The 26236-nt window shown below is 33.9% G+C and overlaps 1 protein-coding gene and 1 non-coding gene across 2 annotated transcripts; one reads left to right on the forward strand and one right to left on the reverse strand.

Moving 5' to 3' along the window:
- Positions 1-588: 588 nt before the first annotated feature.
- On the forward strand, positions 589-4719 carry LOC105765902 (3-oxoacyl-[acyl-carrier-protein] reductase 4). Its single transcript, XM_012585180.2, has 11 exons — positions 589-971; positions 1424-1566; positions 2064-2117; positions 2427-2507; positions 2580-2625; positions 2710-2804; positions 2887-2919; positions 3180-3314; positions 3658-3751; positions 4207-4289; positions 4454-4719. The coding sequence occupies exons 1-11, from the start codon at positions 788-790 to the stop codon at positions 4484-4486; spliced, it is 981 nt and encodes a 326-aa protein (XP_012440634.1). The 5' UTR covers positions 589-787; the 3' UTR covers positions 4487-4719.
- A 10977-nt stretch (positions 4720-15696) lies between these two features.
- LOC128041460 (small nucleolar RNA R71) lies at positions 15697-15802 on the reverse strand. Its single transcript, XR_008196482.1, has one exon. It is a non-coding gene; the product is annotated as a small nucleolar RNA R71 (small nucleolar RNA).
- Positions 15803-26236: the final 10434 nt, after the last annotated feature.

Genomic DNA, 26236 nt, shown 5'->3' on the forward strand with positions numbered 1-26236 from the left:
TATTTATAGTTGAGCTGCTCCAAAATCCTACAGTATAGATCGAGTTACATTGACGATCAAGATTAGAGCCTATCTACAATTGAGATTTTTAAGGGATTTACACAATCCCTTGATATTACAAAATCAAATATTCTAAGACATCACATCTTCTAAATTAGTTCAAGTGGATCAAATAAGTCACGTTTAATCGATTGGCCTCATTGAAACGCTCTTTATGCATTTGTCATGAGTTTTGATCTGTAGCACATGACAAATACGCGTGTATAAAATTTCTAATGGATATAAAAAAACTAAATGTTGTTATTTTTTCAATAAAAGAACACCGTAAGTTTTTTTTTCCCCTAATTCCATCGGCTTGTTGCAGTTGAACTACTTAAATCTAAATTTCCACGGATTAATGATCTGATTTACAATAAGGTGCCCAAAAGACTGTTTTACTGCATTGCCACCTAGAGGATATTACCGCTTTACCATCGGCCATTTAGAGGCATTGGTTTTCATTGTAAATATCGGCTAAACCAAGACCCATTACTGTAACAATAATCGAATTCAACCAATCTTTGGGATTAAATAACAACAGTCCTCACCCACTTCGTTAATTTCGCCCACTCTTTAACACTCTCCGGACTTCCCAAAGCAAAGCTAAAACAAAATTCAAACGCCATTTAAACCTTCATTTTGTTCCCCTTTCGGCTTTATATAAAGGCTTCATTTTCTGGCTTCCCTCTTCGCTTCCCGTTCTTATTCTATCCTCGCTGTTCGCAGATTCCTCAGAGCTCCGATTACGATGGCTGCTGTTACCGGATCCAATGTCGTCGCTCTAAAACCCGCCGCGAGGTTTGCTGATCCTACTGACCGAAAATTTGTTCAGATTCGGCAATGGTCTCCGATTTCCGGCGGATTCGGATCGGTTCAGGCTCGGCTCTGCATCGGTCTCCAGTGCCAATCGAAACGATCATTTGCGTCCCCCGGTATTTGTTTTTTGTTTCTTTGGCTTTTAAGCACCCTCCTTTTTCATCTTTATCGAATATTTTATGCTAATTTCGCAGAAAGCTCAGCATGTTTGCTTTTCTTTTTTTGGAAAGCATGTTTGCTAATTAAGGATACTGAACTGTAGTCAAGTTTATCTTTGGAGCTTGTGGACTTTTGTTGTTTAACTACTTCAATAACTGATAATAAGCTGCATTTGTTAGTAATCCGAGAGATAATTGATGATTTATGAGAGATATAATTCTATTTAATTTAGTTTAAGGATACCGAATCATCATCAAATTTATTATTGGAGCTTGTGGAATTTTGTTGTTTTAACTGATAATAGGCTACATTTTTTAATAATCTGAGAGATCATTGATGATTTACGAGAGATATATTTTCTATTAATTTTGGATTTTGAGTTTTTTTTAGTTTTTGGTTTCTTTTCCAGGTGTAAAAGCTCAGGTTGCCACTGTTGAACAAGCCAGCATTGAAGCAGCTCAAAACGTAGAAGCTCCCGTAGCCATAGTTACTGGAGCTTCTAGAGGCATCGGTAAAGCAGTTGCGTTGGCTTTAGGTAAAGCAGGTTGCAAGGTTAGTGATTGTCCTTTTTCAGGATCTTACTGCCCTTATCACCTTAAATTTTATTGTAAAGCCATAGGAAGAATGTAACTTGCAGCTGCTGAAGTCTTGACTGAAACTACAACTGGGAGATATCTTCGTCATATAATGTTTAAAATTTATAAATAATATTAATAATAATTAAACTTCGATTTGCATCAGGTTTGCATGTAGTTTTCTATCTCTTGAAAATGGAACTGGTTATCATCTCATCAATTATTCAGAGTATACTGCTTATGATTACCTTAATCTAAAGTTAAGTTATATGTTAAATCTTTTTCAAACTCTAAATGGTGGTCCATTATACACTATATAGTGTCCTGAAGGCTTTCATGCTTCTTTGCTGAGAATAATTGCATATCAAGTGCCCTTCAAGTAATTTAAGAACAATTGTTTAAACTAAATAAATATTTTTTTTCTATTTACTATTATTTGTTTTGAATATGGTGGTTGTTGATGGTCTATTGCAGGTCCTAGTGAATTATGCCAGATCATCAAAGGAGGCTGAAGAAGTTTCAAAAGAGGTGAACAATATACCTTGGAAGAAACTTATATAACACTTGAATAGAAGACATGACCTTCTTCCAGATATATTAACTGGAGTTTTTTACTTGACCTTTTGTCATCTTTTTTTTTTTTTGGTGAAAGACCTTTTGTCATCTTTAATCCTTACTTAAAGTCTTCCTTTAAAACCTCCTAGCGAGCACCTTGATATATATATTTTTTATTTATTTTCTATATTTTGGTTATCTGTAATGGTCTTTACGCAGTTATTACATTATACTGCATGTTTGAAATGACTAATGTTAATAGTTTGTTGGATTGTTTTGTAGATTGAGTCGTATGGTGGTCAGGCTGTTACTTTTGGTGGAGATGTTTCAAAAGAAGCTGATGTAGAAGGAATGATAAAGACTGTGAGTGAATGTTCCCTTTTCATATTTTGATATTTAATAGTAGATGCATGTTTCATGACTTTATATGTGCAGGCTGTTGATACATGGGGAACTGTTGATATATTGATAAACAATGCAGGTTATTGAAAATCATTTCTTTTCTCATTAGTTATTCAATAATTCTAATCTAGTCCCTTAATCTGGTGAGTGATCATGGTTTCAGGAATCACTCGGGATACTTTGTTGATGAGAATGAAGAAATCACAATGGCAGGAGGTTATTGATCTGAATCTTACAGGAGTGTTTCTTTGTACACAGGTTTGAATGCTAGATATCTGACCAAGTATTCCGGTAGATGCTTGAGTTTTTTAGTGGAACTGAGTTACTATTCTCTTTGCAGGCAGCAGCCAAAATCATGATGAAGAAGAAAAAGGTAATTGGCTTTTCTCATTTGAAGGTCACAGGTAGTCTGCTTGCTTCGTCAATTTGTTTGGAATTGAGCTCCATGCATCAAAATAAGCTGATTGATCTCCAGGCCAAAACTTAAGCATAAGTATTCTAACATGTCATAGCTTTAGGTTTTATCTTTCTCATTGAATACTTCATCTTTTGAAAATGAAGCGTTTTCCAAGCATTTTTCAATGATATTGTTTTAGAATATATACTATGTATCAATATATGTTCTAATTTCAGGGAAAGATAATTAATATAGCATCAGTTGTTGGTCTGGTTGGCAACATCGGGCAAGCTAACTACAGTGCTGCTAAAGCAGGTGTTATTGGTTTGACAAAGACTGTTGCAAGGGAATATGCCAGCAGAAACATTAATGTAAGTTTTCTGGACTTATTTCACTCCCATTACTTAGTAAGAATGATCCAGGGCTGTGTGTTTTGGAGTTATGTTGCACATGATTTTCGAGATATAATATGCTCAACTTCTCCTCTTAGTGAATCCCTTTCTCTTAAGGCGGGGAAAATAGAAATTGCAATATAGGATAAGGTGAAGAAAGATGAAAGCCAATGGCTTGCATATTCTGTGATTTTTTGTGTTATGACAAATGTGGAAAAGGAGCATTAAGGGCACTGTTCTGATATGGGGCTGAGGGAGTAAGGTTTATGCTGCTAATGCAGGGATATGCTACTCTAATAATGTTATATGAAAATTTTCTCAGGTCAATGCTGTTGCCCCAGGATTTATTGCATCTGATATGACAGCCAAGCTTGGGGAAGACCTCGAGAAGAGAATCTTGGAAACAATTCCCTTAGGTAAGAAAATTTTTCTTTAAGTACTCGTTTACGATGTAATATCCAAACATGGTGGGGGAATATGATCCTCAAAGGACTCTAAATGCATGAAAATCTTGGGGAATTATTTTTCTGAACATATCTGTGTTTGATACTCACGCCCAAGTCCAAGTAGCTTTGGATGATTATGTAAAATTGAATTTCATTATTTCCATCTGTTAGTGTTTCTTAAATCTTTAGCTTTCCATGCCCTAACAAGTCACCAAATATTTGCTAGCTGTTGTTTGAAATGCCTGATAGTTTTTACTGCTGCTAATCATGCAATGTACCAAGAACATTGTATCTTTGTTGATTTTGAGTCTTCTACTCGTCTTATTATGCAATATCCTAGTTTCCACAGACTCAATTGGATGTATCGAGTAGTAATGCTTAGTAATATTTGCAGCACTGGTTAACTATATTTGTTATGGATACAGGAAGGTATGGTCAACCAGAAGAAGTTGCAGGACTGGTCGAATTTTTGGCCATAAACCCTGCGTCTAATTACATCACTGGACAGGTTATAAATCTAGTTTATCATTATCTTAACTTCGTGTATAAAATTTTTATGTGGCCCTGATGAGCTTGTGCTATGCCACAACTCGCAAGTATCCAGATTCCGTTGTCTGCCTATGTTCCCCTGTTCTGACTTATAGCTGATAGAATGGGCATGTTGTCTTGCAGGTGTTCACCATTGATGGAGGAATGGTCATGTAAAATTGCATTACCGTCACTCGATAAGCTGCTATATCGCCACTTGAAATTAGTTAGTTTGTTTAGCGATTGCTTCGATTTGATCGGGTTTAGATTTTGTAGCTTTTTTTTCTTTTTTTAAATAAAAGATTTCCAGTATTTCCAGCAGCATTTTAATTTGAAGCATGTTGTAAAAACTGAATGAAGAGCCGAGTTGGTTGGGTTATTTCAATTATAAAATCATTTTCAGTTGGTTATCGATTGTTTTTCATTTGGTTTGGAATTAAGTTGAACTGAACTGATTAATTGCACATTCCTAGACCTAAAAACTTATGTAGTCATATAGTGCTCGTGTATTTTCCATGTATCGTAATTGTGTTTAATGTTTGTATTCAGATAGTGTTAATTATTATTATTATTATTGTTATGATGATAATACGAGGTATTTTATGTTTTAAAATGATTGGTATAAGCTTGGATTCAACTAGAATTGAATTTGACTTGTTTGTGAGGTGTTTCAGGTTTGATTTTGGGTCCCCTTATACCCTTGTACTGATACAAGGTGAACCTTTATCGGTACAAGTATTTCAGAGAGTAGAAACAAAAATAAACAGTGTCAGGGGAGTTGTACCGATATTTGGAACAGTAAGTACCGATACAAGTGTTTTGTTTTATCCTCTTTTTACTAAATTTTGTTTTATCCTCTTTTACTAAATTAACCAAATTTTAAAGAAAGTTTAGATACTGTTCAAATTACTTAAAAGACTAACAAAGTTAAAATGAAGTTTTCAAGATTATTTATAAAAGTATGTGAAATTAATGTCCAAATGTGACATCTCCTGTTCGGATTATCAGTTTAATTTAGATGATAAGTGTTATAAAAAGATTTCTGGGTTTTATTTGACATGGAAGATAAAATTAATTAATTTGATTAATTATAAGAATTTTATTTACTTTTAGCTTAGCATGGAGTATTCAAGTTCATATAACAAAAAGAAATTTAAGTTTTGTAGACAATTATTAAAGATATTATTTTAATTTATTTAATTTGGAAACATAAAATAAAAGTTTAAATTTTAGAAGAAACTAAATTAATTAATTTTAATATCATGGTAACAAATTAATTAATTTTAATATCATAGTAACAAATTGAGTGACATCTATAATAAAATTTTTAATAATTTATTTAATTAATTTAAAATTTTAATATTAAAAAATTAAATATATTTAATTTTATATAATTAATTTATTTAATTAAATTAATATTGTTTAGTATAGTGCTATTTAAATGTATTTTTGTTAAGATATTAAAATATTATATTAATTAAAATTTATAATGATTTTTAATTGAGAAAGTATTTGAGCTGAATATATATTTTTAAGTTAGTTAAATATTAAATTAAATTAATTATTTTATTAATTTTTATTTATAGTGTTATTTAGTATCTTTTATCCCAATAATATACAAATGTTAAATTATTTTTAATCTAATAAGTGTTTTTGATTAATTACTAAATTATTACATTTTATAATCCTATTTTTTAAGGTTTAATTTTCAATTTATCATTGAATTATGTTTGTTTTCTCACTTTGGTATTTAACTTTTTTTCCTTAATTGATATTTAAATTATTATTTTGTTAATTAATCTATCTTCTTTCTTTTGTAATAATATTAAAAAATTTTGAGACAAAAATTTAGGTATTAAAATAAAAAACCAAACATAATTCATGAGTCAAATTCAACATTAAACTTTTTTTAATTGTAAGTTTGATTATTTTGCATTTTGAAGTGATTGTTGAAAATGTTTCTATAGAGTAGTTTATGATATAGGATTGCACGATGAAATTCATTTATATAATGATCTAATATTAATTTGTAATTTATAATAATTTTTATGTAAACATATTTAAAGTAATAAATTTAAAATATGATTCATTTGTTTTTTCTTTTTTGTAATTAGGTAGGAATTGTTGGTAACGGTAATTAATATTTTCATTAATGGTGAAATTCAAAAGATAAACAATTGGCTACAAATATGCTCTATTTTTATGAGGGGATCGAATTGTATTTACATGATTAAGAAATGAGATAAGTAATCACCACATTACATATCATGTTTATAATCTATAGGTTTTGTTAAATTAATTTCATACGTATTGCAGATATTATAAGTGATATTGTCGTCATTATTATTCAATAAAAAATATTCTCTCTGGAAAATGGGAAATGACTGATGAGATATGTAAATTGGTCTTGATGAACCAATTTCTCTCTTCAAGGTCAAAATGTTAGTGTTTCTAAAATCGAATTGTTGGTTAATCAATTAGACTATCTATTTTCAATTTAATCCTTCCAATTAATTTGATATATTGACTGTTTAATAATATAAAATAATTATTAAATATCACTTTAAAAGAAAAAAAAACATACTCAAAGTAAATTTGCCCCAAACTTTTCCTTTAAACATCACAATTAAGCCACCTATAATAAAAATTCTAGTAGAATTTATCATTAACCTTTATCCTATTTTCCTTTGTTGCTTGCCTAAATATTTATTCTTTCTGTCTTTTACACTTCTTTTTCCCTCTCAACCTATGAGAAAATCACCTCTTCAACTATTCATTTCATTTTAAATTTTCATCTTTCTTAATAGTTTTTATTCGTTTAATTGATTCAATGTTGCAAGTTCAACTTAAGTTTTTAGTAAAAAAAATGTCAATTTTAGCAGAGAAAGGGTAAAGAAAGGAGTTGAGTTAAAATTCTTTTTCTAGAAATTGAGTTTCATCTATCTTGAGCATAGATTAAGTGTGTTGAGACAAAAGCTTTAAAGGATTTGGGGAAATTTTTTTTTTCTAGTTTTGGTCAATAGATTTAGTTCAAATGTAAAAGAAATGTTCTAAATTGTAGACATGTGATTGGTTGCTAATTTCTAAAATATTCCTTAAAATGCAAAAAAGCAAGAGATTGTGTATGTTGCTTGAGCATACATTCTACATCTAATTAGTGGAGTGCTGGTGATTGAAAAACCTAATAATAGGGTACATTTATGTATTTAGAGTTATTGTACGATTTTAAAATGATTCAACGTTATAGTTGGGTGTTTGCAGTTTTAGTATTTTTTTTACCCAAAAATGTAATTACCTCGTTGTGCGTGCATTGGGCAATACAAAATAGATATATAAAAGTGACATGCAATGTCTACAAGTGTGATAGGTTTAATTGTAATAAACATATTATAATAGAACATGAAGTAGTCTAACAATCGAACCTAAAGGATAGTCAAATTGATAAATGTGTTTATCAAGTTAATTACAAGCTAGGCAATTACTAATTGTTAGAGTTGAGTGATTCAAATTCTTATTAAAATAAAATACAGTGGTAAAATAAAATAAAAGTGAAATCCATATAGAATTATACTTCTTTTATTTTACATTGATTAGAATACTATTTTTCAACCTTTAAATAGATGTAGTCTAAACTCTTCTTATACCACTCGAATTCGAAATTAGCGAAATTTCTTCTCTTCCGCCCTTGGTTTTTCCCGAAAGGGTTTTCCACGTAAAATATGTGTGTTTTCTTTTTCTTATTGCTTAGTTTCTACAAACTGGTATCAAGAGCTTTTTGGGTTGCTTTTCTCAATTACTGTAATGACGACATTGAAGTATGATATTCTGCTGTTGGATCGCAACACCAGATTCACATTGTGGTAGATAAAGATGTAGGCAGTTATTGCGCAAATGGATTTGGAGGATAACCTGCTAGGAATAGATAAAATGCCTTCGACATTGACGGAGGAAGAGAATATGCGTAAATATCAAAAGGCTTTAACAAAATTACATCTGTATTTTTTGAATGAAATTCTACAGAATGTGATGAAGGAGAAGACCGTCACTGCATTATGGGCAAAGCTGCAGTAACTATGCATGTCGAAAACCCTAACTAGCAAGTTGCATATGAAGTAGCGTTTTTGTGCTCGTCGTTTGAAGGAAGGTGTGTCTGTGCACAAACACTTAATTATGTTTAAAGAAATTCTTTTAAACCTAGTGGCCATGGAGGTTTAATATGATAAAGAAGATTTAGGGTTAGTTCTACTTTGTTTATTGCCTCTATCTTATATAACCTTTAGAGATACGATTTTGTATAGCCACGAATCTCTCACAGTTGATGAAGTCTATGCTTCTTTAACCTCGTATGACAAGATGAAACATCTTGTGGCTGAATCTGACTCTCAGGGAGAATGTCTCATTGTTCATAGGAGACAAGAACAAAATATTGATGATAACCGTGGGAGGATGCAGGAACGAAATCCTCGTAGTAAATCTAAGGGTAGATCGAGATCTTCAAACAGAGGTAAAACTTATAACTTTTGCAAGAAGAAAGGACATATTAAATCTGAGTGCTATGAGTTGCAGAACAAGATCAAAATGGAGGCTGTGAATCGAAAGGAAAAACAATCGGAACAATCTGGTGAAGCTGATGTTGTATAAAACTACAGCGATAGTGAACTCCTAGTTGCTTCTACCTACAACTCTAAAGTGAGCGAGGAGTGAATCCTTGATTCTGGTTGCACCTTCCATATGAGTTCCAATCGGGATTGGTTTACAACATATGAAGCAGTATCTAAATGTGTTGTTTTGATGAGAAATAATGCTTCATGTAAAATCGCAGGTATTGGCACGATCAAAATAAGATGTTCGATGGAGTCATTAGAACACTTAGTGGTGTACGACATGTATCAGAATTGAAGAGAAATTTGATTTCGTTGAGTACTCTTGATTCAAAAGGGCACAAGTATACAGTTGGAAGTGAGGTTCTGAAGATTAGCAAGGGTTCCATCGTTGTGATGAAAGGGTAGAGAAAGACTGCCAAGTTATATGTTTTGTAATGTTCTACTGTTACTGGTGATGTAGCAGTCGCTTCCTCTTCCTTATCAGATGATGATGTTACTAGACTTTGGCATATGCGTCTAGGGCATATGAATGAGAACGACATGAAAAAATAAAATAAAAGAGGACTTCTTGATGGACAAGGCATTAGCAAACTGAAATTCTGTGAGCACTGCATTTTCGGGAAGCAAAAAAGAGTTCAATTAACCAGAGGAATCCATAACACGAAAGGAACACTAGATTATATTCATTCTAACTTTTGGGGACCATCCAAAGTGCCTTCAAAGGGTGTCGCTAATTATATGCTGACGATCATTTATGATTTTTCCAGAAAAGTTTGGGCATTCTTCCTGAAGCAAAAAAAAAATGATGTGCTTTTCACGTTTAAGGTTTGGAAAACTATGATCTAGAAGTAAACAGGAAAACAGATAAAACACCTCCTCACAGATAATGGCTTGGAATTTTGTTCAGATGAGTTTAATGAATTATGCAAATCAAAACGAATCGTGAGACACTTGACAGTTCGTCATACTTCATAGCAGAACAACATTACAGAATGAATGATAGAACAACCATGGAAAATGTTCGATGTATGTTGTCAAATGCTTGTTTACTGAAGTTGTTTTGGGCTGAAGCAACCTATACTGCATGTTTTTTTGATTAACTGATCTCTGTCCGTTGCCATTGAGAAAAAGACTCCACAAGAGGTATGGTATGGTAATCCTGCTGATTATTCTGATTTGAAGATTTTTGGGTGTCTTGCGTATTCTCATGTTGATAATGAGAAATTGGAACCTAGATCCATTAAATATGTTTTTCATGCTTATAAGGCTAGTGTTAAAGGGTTTAAGTTATGGTGTCCTGAAAATAGAAAAGTTGTTATTAGCAGAAATGTTATTTTTTTATGAAACTGTTATGCTACCTAACTTATCTCTTGAAGACTCTTCGAATAAAGACCAGGAAAAGCATATGGAGCTTCAAATTGATCCAGGATCTACAATAGAGTCTACTTCTCAGGTAAAAACAAAAACTTAAAGTAGAGTTGCTTCTTTACTACAGTTAGTACCACAATATTCTATTACCAAGAATAGACCTAGAAGAGAAATTAGACCTCCAAAAAGGTACGTTGTGGCTGATCTAGTTGCTTATGCTTTAAATGAGGTTGAAGACATAGATGCAAATCAAGAGCCATTTACTTATTCTGAGGCAGTTAGCTGTGAAGATTCAGGAAAGTGGATGATTGTCATGCAAGAAGAGATGGAATCACTCCATAGGAATAGAACATGGGATCTAGTGAAGCTTCCTAAAGGTAAAAAGGTTGTTCGCTGTACATGGGTATTTAAAAAGAAAGAAAGAACTCCAAGAATTAAAGAACCCAAATATAAAGCAAGGCTGGTTACAAAAGAAAGAAGGAACTTAAGCCTTACTTGGTATTGTGGTCATGTATGATTTGGAGCTTGAGTAGTTAGATGTAAAAACAGTGTTCTTGAATGGAGAACTTAAGGAAGATATTTACATGCAACAACCAAAGGGTTTTACCGTCTCAGAAAAGGAGGACTATATTTGCTTGCTGAAAAAATCCCTTTATGGCTTGAAATAGTCACCAAGGCAGTGGTACAAGAGTTTTGATTCTTTTATAACTACTCATGATTTCAAAAGAAGCAGATTTAACAGTTATGTTTATTTAAAGAAAAACAATAATGGTTTTTTTGTGTATTGATAACTCTTGAAAAGAGTTATATTTCAAGCCACTAGAATTGGTTAATTGTTTGTTCTTAAGTAGATGTATTTGCATTTTAGGATATTATATTAGTATTTTTAGAACATTACATCATGAAGCTTGGGTTGTTCTTAAATGTTATTATGTTACTTTTACTTGTGGGTGAAAAGGATTTATTTGTGTTTGAAAGAAAAGAAATGAAGGAGTGAAGTTTTGTCATGGGAAAAGGTTGGACGAATTGCCAAAATTAATGCCATGGCAATTCTAGGAAGACATTGAGTCAGCACTCAATTCGTGCCACTCTCAACCAGTTGTACTTGTAGCAGAAAGATTCACCTAAAAAAGAGGGAGGAAAATTTGTGTGCTGAGAAGGACATCTACCCTATAAAAAGTGAGGAAGAACCGAAAGAGAAAAACAAGCCTTTCTTAGAGGAAGGATCTTGAGGCAGAAATAGAGGGTAGTAGTAGCAACCAAAAAGAAAAGTAGAACACGAGGAAGACGATGAATGCAGTCAACTAGGTCTTTGCGAAACATTGCAACGCCACAGTTGAGAGTTGGATTAACGAAAGCGTGCTTTCTAAAGTTCTTCCTTATTTTCTTTTACATTGCTTCTTTGTGTGATTCAATGTTTAATATGTTAAATGGTATTTCGAATTTGGATTTGATTAATCAACTTATGAGCTATGTAAGAACCCATTTTTGCCCGGGCCCATACCAGCAAAATAAGCCCAAATAATAAAAACAAAAACAGTCCATTTTCAGCAAATCTAAGCACAAAGCCCAAAATAACCAGGCCCAAAAAAACCCTTAACCCAAATCAAGCCCAAAAATCAAACAAATCAGAAAAACCTAGGGTTCCTTAACCCTCTTTGCGTCGCATGCCTCCCTAGCCTCAAGATAGCCGCCGCTTTTGCCCAATGCCCCCTCGCGCATGCCTTCTGCCACCACCGTCGGCCTCGTCTGACACCTGCAAAGGGAAATAAATACAAAGCAACAGGAGAATCCGGCGAAATAAAGAGCAAAAAAACAAAAAGATGAAAATCAACAGTTGTAATATGGCTATAAAAGCCAAAATGTTCTCATTGTACATTTTTTTACACACATTAGAAATCAAAACAGCAAAATAGAAGTTCAAAAAAGTTAATCCTTTACTGTTTCCTATTGATTTATTTCATTTTATTCTATTTATCTTTTTTTCTTTTCACAACTTCATTTTTAACGAGAAAAGTATAGAAATAATAATGAAAAAAAGAGTGTTGTTTACCTGGGTGTCGGCGTTCCTCCGTCGGGACGCCAAAGGTAGCCACCTCCGATGAAAGGTGTCGGAAGTCGAGGAGCCTCTGGCTAATTCGGGCGTTTTTTCTCGACCATCGGAGGTTTAGACTCCAAAACGGGGTTAGCAAGGCCATTTTAATAAAAATGGGTCCTTTTTTGGAATTTGGCCGTCGTACACGGCGGTCACTGCCGTCGCCGGCCGGCGGCCATGGCGGACGGACGGTGGCCTTTGGGGCCGGAGGAAAAGAAAGGGGGGACAGTATTGAGAGAGTATTTTTGTTTTTTTTTCCTGAAGAGTGGAATAGAATGAATTTTTTTTCTAAAAAATTGGAGTTTTATACCCCTCTTCAACGGCGCCGTTTAGGGCTTGGCACCATAGCTCCAAAACGACGTCGTTTAGCCTTAAGACCCAAAGACCCGACCCGCTTACATGGGATCCGCACGTTTTCTGATGCGAGGGGACATTTGCGCATTCAGTCCCTCCAACTTTGCAGCATGGCGCAATCTGATCCTTTTTCATTTATTATGAAATTGGGTCGTAAATTTTACCTCTGTTTCAATTCGGTCCTTGGGCCATGTGTAATCCCTCGGTTAAAACGCTTCGTTTCTGGACTAGGGGAATATTGCTCTGCAGATCCCTCGCGCTTTGAGCGCATTTCAATTCCAGTCCCTTGCAACTCTTTCTTATATTTTGCGATTTTGACCCCAAAATTTGAGTCTGAATGCAATTCGATCCTCGGCCTATTTAACCGAATCTTTTTTATTTTTTTATTTTATATTCTTTTTAACAAAAATCAGTTATTTAATATTTCCTTTAAGGTTATTTATTTATTTATTTTCAATTTTTGGTCAAAATTACATTAGTTTTATTTTTATTTATTTATTCATGATTTTTTTAAATTTGGCTTGTTTATTTTATTTTTATTATCATTGCAATTTTATTTATTTGTTATTATCAAAATACTTTTCAAATTTAGATTCCTTTGTATTACATTTATTTGTTATTATATTATTGTTATCTTTATATTGTTGCTTATATAACTATTATTCATGCATGTTGACATTAAAACTTTTAAATATCAAATATTTGTATTTTTATGCACATTATGCCATGGTTATTTAAATGCATGTTGTATAGCCACGTATGATTCCTTTTGTGTGTCAAATGGTTCTATTAAAAGCATAATGAATTAAATGTTTTTCATTTCACTATTATTTCACTCAAATTCGTAACCAATTTCAAGACAAGGCAATGTTTCGCATTTTAGAAATTTGAAAAATTGTACCTTAACTTACTGGGTCCCAATTTTTTTCGTTAAACCTAAAGAGCAAAATATCCTTTTAAATCTCCAAACGCATAAAGTTGTAAGAATAAAGATAATATTCCGTATTTAGGAAATTCGAGAAATCGTGCACTAACTTACTGGGTTTCGATTTTTCTTGCATTAAACCTAAATAGCCGAATATCCTTTTAAAATTGAAATAAATGAGGTTTAAATATAAAATAAAAGGCAAGCTTACTCTCAAAATACGAGATGCCAGATCCTAACTTACTGGATGTGACATCTTGTTACTTCGAGATAAGGAAGCATTTTCCATTTTTATTTATTCGAGTAATTTTAAAATAACACAATAAAGAGGGATCGTATTTTTAAATTCTATTCGAGTTTTTAATCTTCGACACTGAGACATTAATTAATCAACTAGGTACCAATTTTGGGCGTATCGAGGATGCTAATCCTTCTTCGTGCGTAATCGACTCCCGAACCCATTTTTTCTGAATTTCGTAGACCAAAATTATTGTTTTAATAAATCAAATCATTTATTAAAATAACAAATTTTCGAGGTGATCCGATCACACCTCATCAAAAAAATTTGGTGGCGACTCCTGTTTTCATTTTCAAAAACCAAGTTGACCCCGTTTTATACAAAAAAATTGTGTCAACAAGCTAAATCTCATTAGGTTAGGTTTACTGGATGATACTCTAATTTACCATTAACATTGAATTTTTGATCTGATCTATTTTACTATTTCATTCAATTTATTCTTCTTGAATTGCATGCATGCAGACTCTAGACATAGATGAATGTTTAGTATGCTTATAAACATAATTTAATTCTGAAAAGGTTAGGTTAGTTGGACTAAAATTGAATGATACAAGTGGTTGTTTGACAGAATATCCATAGCAGTTTTTAGACATAGAGTAATGTTTGTACAGAACAAAGAGAAATTAGTGTTGGAATCACATATGAGGCTTATAGAAATATATCACTTTAGGTGAGGTAACCTGAAGTTCTACTCTTGAAAGAAACAGACCATCTTAGATCCGTTCTGAGCGGTAAAATGGTTAAGAGTTTGTTGAGGTATTTTTGGTTTATAAGGATAGATTCCTAGTAATCCCAACTTTCCCATTCAACAGATTTGATCCTCTCATTCTTGCCCTGATAACTTCGCAATAGTATTTTTTATATATTTTTTTGTTACATTTTTCATACACCAACATCATTTTAATTATCATTACATTTCTATCACTATTTTGCCATAGCATAATTCACATAATTTATAACAGCAACTTAACCAAGTTAATTCTATCTGATCCCTTGGAGGCGATCTTACTTATCATTTTATTACTTGTATACTTGCACATTTCGCATACTATATTCACACGTGACAAGTTTTTGACATCATTGTTGGGGATCGATAATTTGGTGAAATTTGGTTTTGTTATTTTATTTAGTTCCATTAGTTTTATTTAACTTAGTTGTATTTAATTCCTACATGATTGCCATTAGTGCATGATAAGAGGCATTCCTACTAACGAAGAATATCCTCTAGACCCAGAGATCGAGAGAACTTTACGAAGAAGGAGAAGAGAACTGCAAGATATGGCTAGGATCGAAAATCATCCAGGTATGGAAGATCCATTGCATCTAAATGGACAGGATGTTGACATGCCTATTCCTCATGTGATAGATGACCGAGACAGGCTCATTCGTGAGCATATAGTACCAATTCTGGATGATTTGAACCTAGGGATAGTCAGACCACCCATTCAAGCTCAACATTTTGAGTTGAAACTAATAATGTTTTAGATGTTTCAAATGGTAAGACAGTTCAGTGCGTTGCCTACTGAAGATCTAAGGCTGCATTTAAAACTTTTCCTAAAATTCTGTGACTCGTTCAGGCAACAGGGTGTTCCTGAAAACGCTCTGTGACTTAAATTGTTTCTATATTCATTGCGAGATTGTGTCAGAGCATGGTTGAATGCTTTGCCATCAGGGATGGTGGCATCTTGGAATGATCTTTGCCAAAGGTTTTTGCTATGGAATAATCCGCCTAATATGAATGCCAAGCTTAGAAATGAAATCACATCTTTTTGGCAATCAGAGGATGAGCCATTGTATGAAGCTTGGGAAAGATTTAAGGAATTGCTGCAAAAATTCTAATACATGGATTTCAGCAATGGACATAGATGAAAATGTTTTATAATGGGTTAAATGAGCATACAAAGATGGTAGTTGATGCTTCTGCCAATGGTACCTTGTTAGATAAATCCTATAATGAATCATATGAAATTTTAGAAAGGATAGCCAACAATGATTATCAATATCCTACCACGAGAGTTGGGACTAGCGGGAGAGCTATTGGCATTGTGGAACTCGATGCAATCACTTTGTTGACAACACAGGTATCATCTCTAGCTAACATGATCAAACCAATGAAGAGACCAGCTACAGTTCAAGAGATGAAATCAGCTAAACTATCGTGTATCTATTGCGGGGAAGATCATGTGTTTGATGAATGTCCACCAAACCCAGCCTCTATGTATTACATGAGCAATTTCAACCGTAATAATAATCCCTATTCCAACACCTGCAATCCAAGGTGAAAGCAACACCCAAACTTTAGATGGAATAATCAAGGAGTGAGAAATTCCAACAATGTTATTAGACAGAATGCTACAAGTGCACCGCCTGGATATAATCATCCTATGCTGCGACAGAATGTTCAAAAATTTTAGCATCATCTTCTTCATCTATTGCAACTTTGCTGAAAGAATACATGACCAAGAATGACGCTGTGATCCAGAGTCAAGTTGCATCCCTAAGAGCCTTGGAATATCAAGTAGGATAGATCGCCAATGCTCTAAATTTAAGACCTCAAAAAGCATTGCCAAGTAATACTAAGAATGTGAGATCACAAGGGAATGAGCATTGCAAGGCCATCACTCTCAGGACTGGTACCGAGCCGAATGAAGTTGTTAGAGATGCCACTGCTGAAGAGGAAGATTCTAGTCTCAATCAAGGACAGATCACAGAACCATCTGAAAAGCAACCTACAACTGAAAAGGTCAAACAAAAGAATGTTGCAGCAGAATTAGATCATATGGTCAAATCGAATGCCACAACAAAACAATATCAACATTCTAAAGGAAGGCTACCAGCACATTTTCCTCAGCGATCCCAAATTTCCAAGCAAGATTTTCAATTCAAGAGACTTTTGGATGTCCTAAAGCAACTCCATATCAATATAACGTTGGTGGAAGCTTTGGACCAAATGCTCTATTAAGTAAAATTCATGAAGGATATATTGTCAAAGAAGCGAAGATTAGGGGAATTTAAAACTGTTGCTCTCACTGAATGGTGCACAATGATGTTGATGAATAAATTGCCCCTAAATTTGGAAGACCCAGGGAATTTTACTATCCCTTGTTCAATTGTAAATCATTATGTTGGTAAGGCATTATATGATGTAGGAGAAAGTATAAATTTAAAGCCTATGTCTATCTTTAGGAAACTGGGAATTAGGAAGGCAAGACCCACCACAGTCATGCTGGAACTAACCGATCGATCTTACACACATCTGGTAGATAAAATTGAAGACGTACTGGTAAGAGTAGATAAATTTATTTTTCCAACTGATTTTATTATTTTAAAATGTGAGGTTGACAAAGATGTGTCGGTTATTCTTAGAAGACCTTTTCTTGCTATAGGTATAACATTAATTGATGTGTAAAAAGGTGAGTTAACAATGAGGGTAAATGATCAGCAAGTTACTTTCAATGTATTTGATGCCTTGAAATGTGCCTATGAAAATGAGGAGTGTCATGCCACTAGGTTGATCAAACTAGTAGTGGAGGAGGAGTTTGCAAAATTTTGTAACGGTAATTTTGATGATGATGAAGATATACCTAAGTGACACAGAAATACTTGTAGAACTCGGTGAAATCATGGAGACCAAGCAATTGATGGATAGACTAGGGAAGAAGTTTGAATCCTTGGATTTATCAAATTATTTTTTTAAACCTCCTAAACTTTATATAGAGGAACATCCCACACTGCAATTAAAGCCTTTGTCGTTGCATTTAAAGTATGCCTACTTGGGAGACAACAACACTCTGCCAATAGTTATACCTGTAGAATTGACACCTAATCAAGATGTCAAGTTGCTAGATGCTCTAAGGAGATCTAAGAAGGCATTGGGATGGACAGTTACCGACATCAATGGAATCAACCATGCTATCTGCATACATAATATTTTGTTGGAAGATTTTCATAACAATTCTATTGAACAACAGAAACGGTTGAACCCAATCATGAAGGAAGTTGCCAAGAAGATCTTTAAATGGCTCGACACTGGAATTATATACCCTATTCCAGATAGTTCGTGGGTGAGCTCTGTACAATGTGTACTCAAGAAAGGAGATATCACAATAGTTAGCAATGATAACAATGAGCTCATACCAACTCGTACTGCTACAGGATAGAGAGTATGCATGGACTATCGCAAGCTTAACAAGGCGACTAGGAAGGACCATTTTCCCTTGTCATTCATTAATCAAATGTTGGATAGATTAGTTGGGAAAGCCTTCTATTATTTCTTGGATGGGTATTTAGGATATAACCAGATTGCCATAGCTCCCAGTGACCAAGAGAAAACCACTTTCACATGTCCATATGAAACTTTTGCGTTTAGATGAATGCCATTTGGGTTGTGTAATGCCCCAGCAACATTTTAGCATTGCATGATGGAAATATTCTCGAACATGGTGGAAAGCTTTCTGGAAGTTTTCATGGATGGTTTCTCTGTGTTTGGCAGTACCTTCGAGAATTGCTTGAAGAACTTAGAATTGGTTTTTGTCGCTGTGAAGAAACTAATCTTGTTTTAAATTGGGAAAAATGCCACTTCATGGTTCGTGAAGGCATTTTTCTAAGACATAAAATATCACAGTAAGGGATTGTAGTGGGCAAAGCCAAAATTGAGGTGATCGCAAAATTGCTGCCTTCCACCACTGTAAAAGGTATCAGAAGTTTCTTAGCTCACACGGGATTTTATAGAAGATTTATTAAGAATTCCTTAAAGGTATCCAAACCCTTATGTTCTTTGTTAGAGAATAATAGATTTTTCAATTTTGATGAACCTTACTTGCGAGCATTTAATGAATTGAAGAAGCAATTGGTGATAGCTCTGATTGTAATACCACTGGAGTGGACACTGTCATTTGAACTTATGTGTGACGCTAGTGACTTTTTTGTAGGTGCAGTGTTGGGGCAAAGGAAAAACAAAGTATTTCTTGCTATATCTCAACTCAACTACACCACCATTGAAAAAGAGTTATTGGTTGTGGTATTTGCATTTGATAAATTTAAATCTTATTTAGTTGGTACCAAGGTCACAGTTTATATAGACCGCTCTGCTATCAAGTATTTGGTGACCAAGAAAGATGCCAAGCTAAGGTTGATCCGGTGGATACTTTTGTTGCAGGAATTTGATCTTTTTAGAGATAGAAAAGGGACTGAGAATCAAGTGGCTGATCACTTGTCAAGATTGGAAGCTCGACTTGAATATGGCAATACTCAAATCATTAAGGAAGACTTCCCAGATGAGCAATTGTTAGTTGCCACAACATTACCTTGGCATGTCAATATTGTAAACTTCTTAGTGAGTGGGTTGATGCCCCCTGATCTCAATAGTCAAAGAAGAAGGAAATTTCTTCATGATGCCAGACACTATTATTGGGATGAGCCTTTCTTATTCAAACATTGTGCTGCTCAAATAAATAGGATAAGCATCCCTGATGACGAAATTTAAAGCATTTTGCAACATTGTCATTCAGCTACTTACGGAGGACAATGTGTAACATCCCAAAAATTGGGGTTAATAGAATCGGGTTTGAGAATTGAGAGAGTGTGGCCATACCCTAATTTTCAAGATTATCTTTGTGTTTTTAGGAATAAATGAGGTATTGGTTTGTTGGATAAGTGTTAGTGAAACGTTCCTTGAAACCCAATTCAAATCCCTTCTCTCTCACTATTTTTATTATTTTGCTAATTTTGCCTCAAACCCTAGTATGGTACATGCCTTTTTAAAAAAAATAATATTGTAAAATAATTTTTAAAAAAATAAAAAAAATAGCCTAGTGGTTAATTGATAAATGCAAAGGCATGAAAATTAAATCGAGGTCCCAAATTCGAATCCTTTCCCATGCCAAATAACTTTGTTTTTTTACAAAATCTCTTGTTTTTAATGTGTGTGCCATACATACCCTTGTAAACCTAGGCATAAATGTTAATTTTAAATAAAATAATAAGCCTTTAGTATATTTTTACTCATCCTAGCTGTGCCTCTCCTTTCCTCTCATGTTTGATCTTCAATTTTTTTTCTTTCTTCCTCCATTGTTGTCATCACCTACACCTAGTTTTACCTTCTCTTTATTTTTCTTTTTGTCTCAAGATTTGTTAACATATTCTCCACCATATTTTTGGTATTTTTTCTCATTAAAATCAGCCCCAAATTTGAAAATCTTGAACCCCAAGATCAATCCTGAACATTGCCAAGAAACTGCCATTGCCGTTTCTCTCAACTAGCTTGGGTAAGATCTCTTTTCTCTTCAATTTCTTGATTAATCTTGTCAATTAAAAAAAAATTTATAGATATTGAATTTTTGGGATTTTAAATTATTTCAAATGTATTTTTCCAAATTTTAATGAGATCTCAAACCATTTTAAAATTGAACCCCAATTTTGGCCACCACTGGTGGTGGTGCGTGCGCCTATGTACAACAAAGGGGGTTGTTTTCTTTCTTGGGTCTTGACCATATTTTTCCAGAATTAAATTGTGTTCTTGAACCCCCCTAATCATCCTTTAATCACATGTTAATTAAGGAGAGAATTTCATGATCAATTAGCCAATCGGATCCCACAAACCGTGAAGCGTAAGTGCAATTAAGGATAACTAGTTTGTTATTTTGAGATAGTTGTTGGGTAAAGGTTATGAATTGATTAAATGAATGAATTTAACCATTAATTATCTATTGGATTTCCAGTATATTATTGAATTAGGTGCTAACTCAAATGCTCCAAATCATTCGTAAAGACGAAGAATGATTGTACGTACGGTTCGCATTGATTTAGTGTAAGGAATCCAACTAGTTTCGATTCATAAAATAATTATAATTTGAAAGATTGGTTTGAAATCATAGGCGAGTGTTTGGGGGATTTTTTAATGGTAAATTAATTTAATTTATACTGATTTTTTACTTAGGTTCGTTTTAAGGTTTATTAAGGAAAATTGGAAGATTCACTAGTGTGCTGTGAGAAAGTGAAAAATAAGGTGTGGGTCCTAAAATCAAAAAATTAATTAAAAATGATATTTTTTATATATTTTATGATTTAGCTTGCCGATTGGATTGGTTAAATAGCCAAATAATTAATTTTGTAAGTGGCTGAACCAAGTACGTTTCGTGTCCTAAAAGATTAATATGTTAGCAAAGTTGCTAATTTGACAGTGTGATTGTGTGAATGGTATTATGATGCATGATTGTGTTATTTGGCATGAGATTGATTGTATATATAGCATGATTTGCTGAGATATAATTTTATGCATGATATAATTGCATGGATAGTTTGCTATGTTATATTGGAAAGGTTGTTATACATGCACATTGGAAAATCATAAAAGTATGTGAAATTGTATAATGTTGAATGATATCATCTTAATGGTAATTTGTAATTTGGAACACTATTTCCATTTACTGAAAGTATGTGATTATTGAGAGCATATGGAACATGTCAAATAAACGTAAAAAGTACTAATATATAATTATATATGAGTTTGTGTGACATATTGCATTTGCATTAGGATGAGATATATTATGGTTGACGGAGGAGTTCCGTGGAGTACCGACGGCATATTAAGTCCGCATTATTCGTGTCAATGCACTGCACCTGGAGTACAGAGGGGAATGGCAATTTAACGCATTTTTATTGGTAGCTTGTCTGCATTTTTATTGGCAAAATTTTCTACATATTGTTATCGGTGGTTTTAACTACAATGGGCATAAACCCATAATATTTTGGATTTCAGATGACGGGTTTTGGGAACATGTGGTGTGTAGCAGATGGTATGGTAGGAACCTTTTTGCATTGCATCATGCTCACGACATATTCGACTATTATTGATTTATGCTACGTATTGTATTGTGTTGTATTGAATGGTATCAGAATTAATGATTGTTACTCAAATGAATGATGATCCATGCTCATACATCGTTTGACATCAATTTGATAATGGCTATATAATGATATGAAATTCTAATTATGGTTTTGTTCTCTTCTAATAAAGCTAATATGTTTCACTGTATTTGATATTTATGTATGTTTAAATAATTGTTCCACTCATACTGAACTTTCATAAGCTCACCCCAAATAGTGTTTAACTTTTCAGGTAAACCTCAAAATTAGGACAAGACTTGGTATTCAGAGAATTACCTTGGACCTCAGATTATTTTTTTAATAAGTATTAATCAGTCTCTATTGGTTTTGGTTTGTAATTTTTAATGACTTTTGGTCTTTGGCTTGGTAACTTTTCTTCTGGGATTTTTGCATGTATGGATTACTCAAGCATAATAACTGAAAAATGCATGAGATCGGGCTTAAGTAAAATTTGAATTTGTTCCCTAATTTTTGTTGTATTACAAATGAATCATTTTTGAAAAAAAAAATCGAAAAGGCAACTAAGTATCCAAAATGACTTGAAAAATCATTTTTCTGTTGCATTAGTTTAACATCAAGTTTTTACAAAGAAGAGTGACAAGCAAACGATTTTTTTTCTTAAACAATAGTATCAATGATAAAATGAGTCTTAAGTATAGATTATCTAATAAATAAACTCTTTTAAACTAACTTAAAGTGCAAATCCTGTTTTTCTCTAAAATGAGTTTATTTAAAGTCTTCAAAAGTAATGTAAGTTAGCTTAGCCATTTCGGTGGCTAATGTAGCCTTCTCAATATAGCCATAACGTCTAGGTCAGGTTAGGGAGGTTACACATTGTCATTAAAAGATTTTATTGGTTGATCATGTTCAAGGATGCTCATGACTTTTACCAGGCATATGACCATTGTCAAAGGGCGAGCAACCTCTCTAGGAGGCATGAAATGCCACTACAGAGTATCCTGGAAATTGAGTTGTTTGATGTGTGAGGACTAGACTTTATGGGCCATTTCCACCTTCTTGGGGAAACTATAGCTCTCCCTACTAATGATGCCAAATCAATGATAAAGTTCTTGCACAAAAATATCTTCATAAGATTTGGTACACCTCGCGCACTTATCAGTGATGAAAGCTCTCATTTTGATTGCAAATTCATTACTAATGCCTTGTATAGGTATGGGGTGAAACATAAGATTTCCACGGTATATCATCCTTAAAAAATGGACAAGTTGAAGTTTATAATAGAGAAATTAAGCAGATTTTGGAGAAAGTGGTGAGCCCAACTCACAAGGGTTGGTTATCTAGACAATATCAAGCTTTGTAGGCTTACTGTACTGCGTTCAAAACACCATTGGGGAAGTCACCTTTTAAGCTGGTCTATGGAAAGCCTTTCCATCTACCTGTCGAGCTGGAACATAAAGCATTTTGTGCTATTAAGAAGCTAAACATGGATTGGATCACTACTGGACATAAATGATTATTAGATTTGAATGAAATGGATGAATTCTGAGATTAGGCACACGAGGACGTTCAATTGTATAAAGAAAAGATCAAGTGCCAGCATGGCAAAAGGATTATGCCACGACAATTTGAACCCAGACAGCAGATGTTGTTATTCAACTCTAGGCTCAAATTGTTTCTAGGCAAATTAAAATCTTGTTGGTCAGGACCTTTTGAAGTAGCCCACATATATCCCCATAGAGCTGTGGATGTCAAAGATATAAGGACTAAGACTACATTCAAAGTCAATGGACAACGCATGAAGCATTACTAGGGCACTTCTGTGACTCGAAATAAACAGTCCATTGATCTCTGAGATGTTTAACTTATGCATCTCGATAGTTCTTTTTCGCTTTATTTTTCTCAAATTTAAATATTTATTAGTTCTTTCATTTGCTTCTATTCCTTTTGTTTTGAGGTATGTTTGTTTTCTTGCTGGAAGAAGAGGGGTTGGGGCTTCATAAATTATCCATTAGCCTATTGGAATTTTTTTATTATTTTCCCTCAAATCATATTTTTACTTTCCTTCTAATTTCAATCACACCACAATCAGGCCATCATTATCGCTCATCCACTCATTATCGTCGTGTTATTTTTCTTTTACCCTAATCGTTTCATCTTCTTTTACAGTTAAACTAAGTTTTCTTTTTTTCTCCAAATTTACTTGTATTTCTTTTACTCCTACAAGTTTTCACCTTTTTCGTCTACCATTTGCTTTACCTTTTCCTAATGGCCAGATGTTTTACTCTGTAACCATCTGCTACGCCACAACTCAATTTTTTCAACCAAGCAGAGAAAGACCGGTACATGTACAATATCTCCAAGCGTCCTTTTCACTTGGAAAAAGGCTTCCTTTTTCAAGACGAGCCCTTTATGGGATATGATGAGTCTATTTCTTCTATGGTAGAACAACATGGATGGCAGATTTTTTGTTTGCATCTAAAGGATGTTTTGAAAAATGTGGTTTCTGAGTTCTATGCTCACCTTACTTTTCCCAACAATGCTTTTATTTATGTGCGAGGAGCCTCGGTATTATTTGATGAAGATACCATCAATGCACAGTACGACCTTTCTGCTGTTTAAGATGAGTATAACCAGTTTGCCGCTACAATCACTTTGGATGGTATGAATCAAGCTCTTCAAGACCTATGTGTAGCAGGTACTAAGTGGATGGTGTCAAGATAAGATTGTTACACCGTGGAGAGGGCCTCTTTGAAACCCAACTATAGGGTTTGGTACCACTCCTTAAAACATTATTAATTCCTTCCAGTCATAACTCCACAAGTTCTAAGGAGCAGATGTTGTTGCTCCATTCCATCATAAAAGGAAGGAAGATAAATGTGGGAAAAATCATATTCAAAAAAGTCCACCGGTACGTCCAGAAGAATGTAGGGAGCCTTAATTTTCCCTCTCTCGCCATCCACTGTACCAACGTGTGAATGTCTCTGTCCAATCTAATGAAGATGTTACTCCAAACAAAGAGGCCATTACGAAGCAGATTGTTGCAAAGTTTTCAAGGGAGGATTTGCCATGACATCCACTTTCTGGTTCTGTTTCTACCTCTTCTACCCCAACCTGTGTCGCAGCAACCCTTTCCACCTTTAATAATGTCTCTGAGCAGCAAGTGCTCACTTCATTCGATAAGTTGCAAAGGCAGTTCACTCTATTTGTGACCTAGCAACTAAAGATTGCTACAGACTTGGCATGGGCATAGGAACAAATGGCCATCTTCTGGGCCTATGTGGAAAGGAGAAATGTTGCGATAAAGAGGTCCTTGTAAAAGAATTTCACCAGGCCGATGTCTACGTTTCCTAGCTTCCCCAAGGAATTGCACTCAGATGTAGATCAAGAGAAAGGTGAAGCAGAGGTCGGTGAGACAAACCATACACCTATACACCCTGACACTGAAGGACAAGAAGCACAGGAACTTGCAGAAAAAGAAAAGACTGAATCAATCAGTATTGAGACTGATAATGAGGAAGGAGTAGAAGCAACTCCAACTTCTACACCACCAATGGATAGCACTGCTATTGTCCCACCTCAATCGACTGAACCTATGTCTACACAGGATCGGGAGATCAATCAGCTCATTGATGATCTCACCAAATCTGGTGATGAGGAGGGGGAAGTGCCACTCAATGTGTTGAAACAGAAGCTACGCTACAAGCATGCTGCCCGCAAATCCACTAACTCCAATTAAAGTTAAAAAAATCCATTCCAAGCATTCATTTTTTATGCCATTTGTTTGTCTTTTTATTTTATTACATCATGCATTCATAATTTTGTCCTACCATTTTCTGTATATATATATGTTTTTGCATTTATGATTCTTGTATGTTCATACATTGAGGACAATGCATCCCTTAGGTTTAAGGGTGTGTTATGCATATACGATGCATTAGATATTTAGTTAAGTATGTTCATTTTTAGTATTTTTGTTTATTTTTTCGTCCATTTTGCCATAACATACATAAATGTCAAAGATTGTTAGATTGTGATGAGTATATTTTTTTCTTATAATGTTCGATGAGGAGCTTTATTCTTCACTAAATCTAGAAAATATTGACAGTGAACTAGGTGAGTTTAGCTTAGGATAGTTGCTTGAAAATTGACCTTTAAAAGTAGAATGTCCTTATTTCAATTACAATTAGTCTATAGTAAGTTGCTGAGGTATTTTTGGTTTATAAGGATAGATTCCTAGTAATCCCAACCTTCCTATTCAACAGATTTGATCCTCTTATTCTTGCCCTGATAACTTCCCAATAGTATTTTTTTATATTTGTTTGTTACATTTTGCATACATCAACATCATTTTAATTATCATTACATTTTTTTCACTATTTTGCCACAGCATAATTCATATAATTCATAACAGCAACTTAACCAAGTTAATCCTATC

This window comes from Gossypium raimondii, chromosome 5 (genome assembly GCF_025698545.1).
Source record: "Gossypium raimondii isolate GPD5lz chromosome 5, ASM2569854v1, whole genome shotgun sequence".
NCBI lineage: Eukaryota > Viridiplantae > Streptophyta > Magnoliopsida > Malvales > Malvaceae > Gossypium > Gossypium raimondii.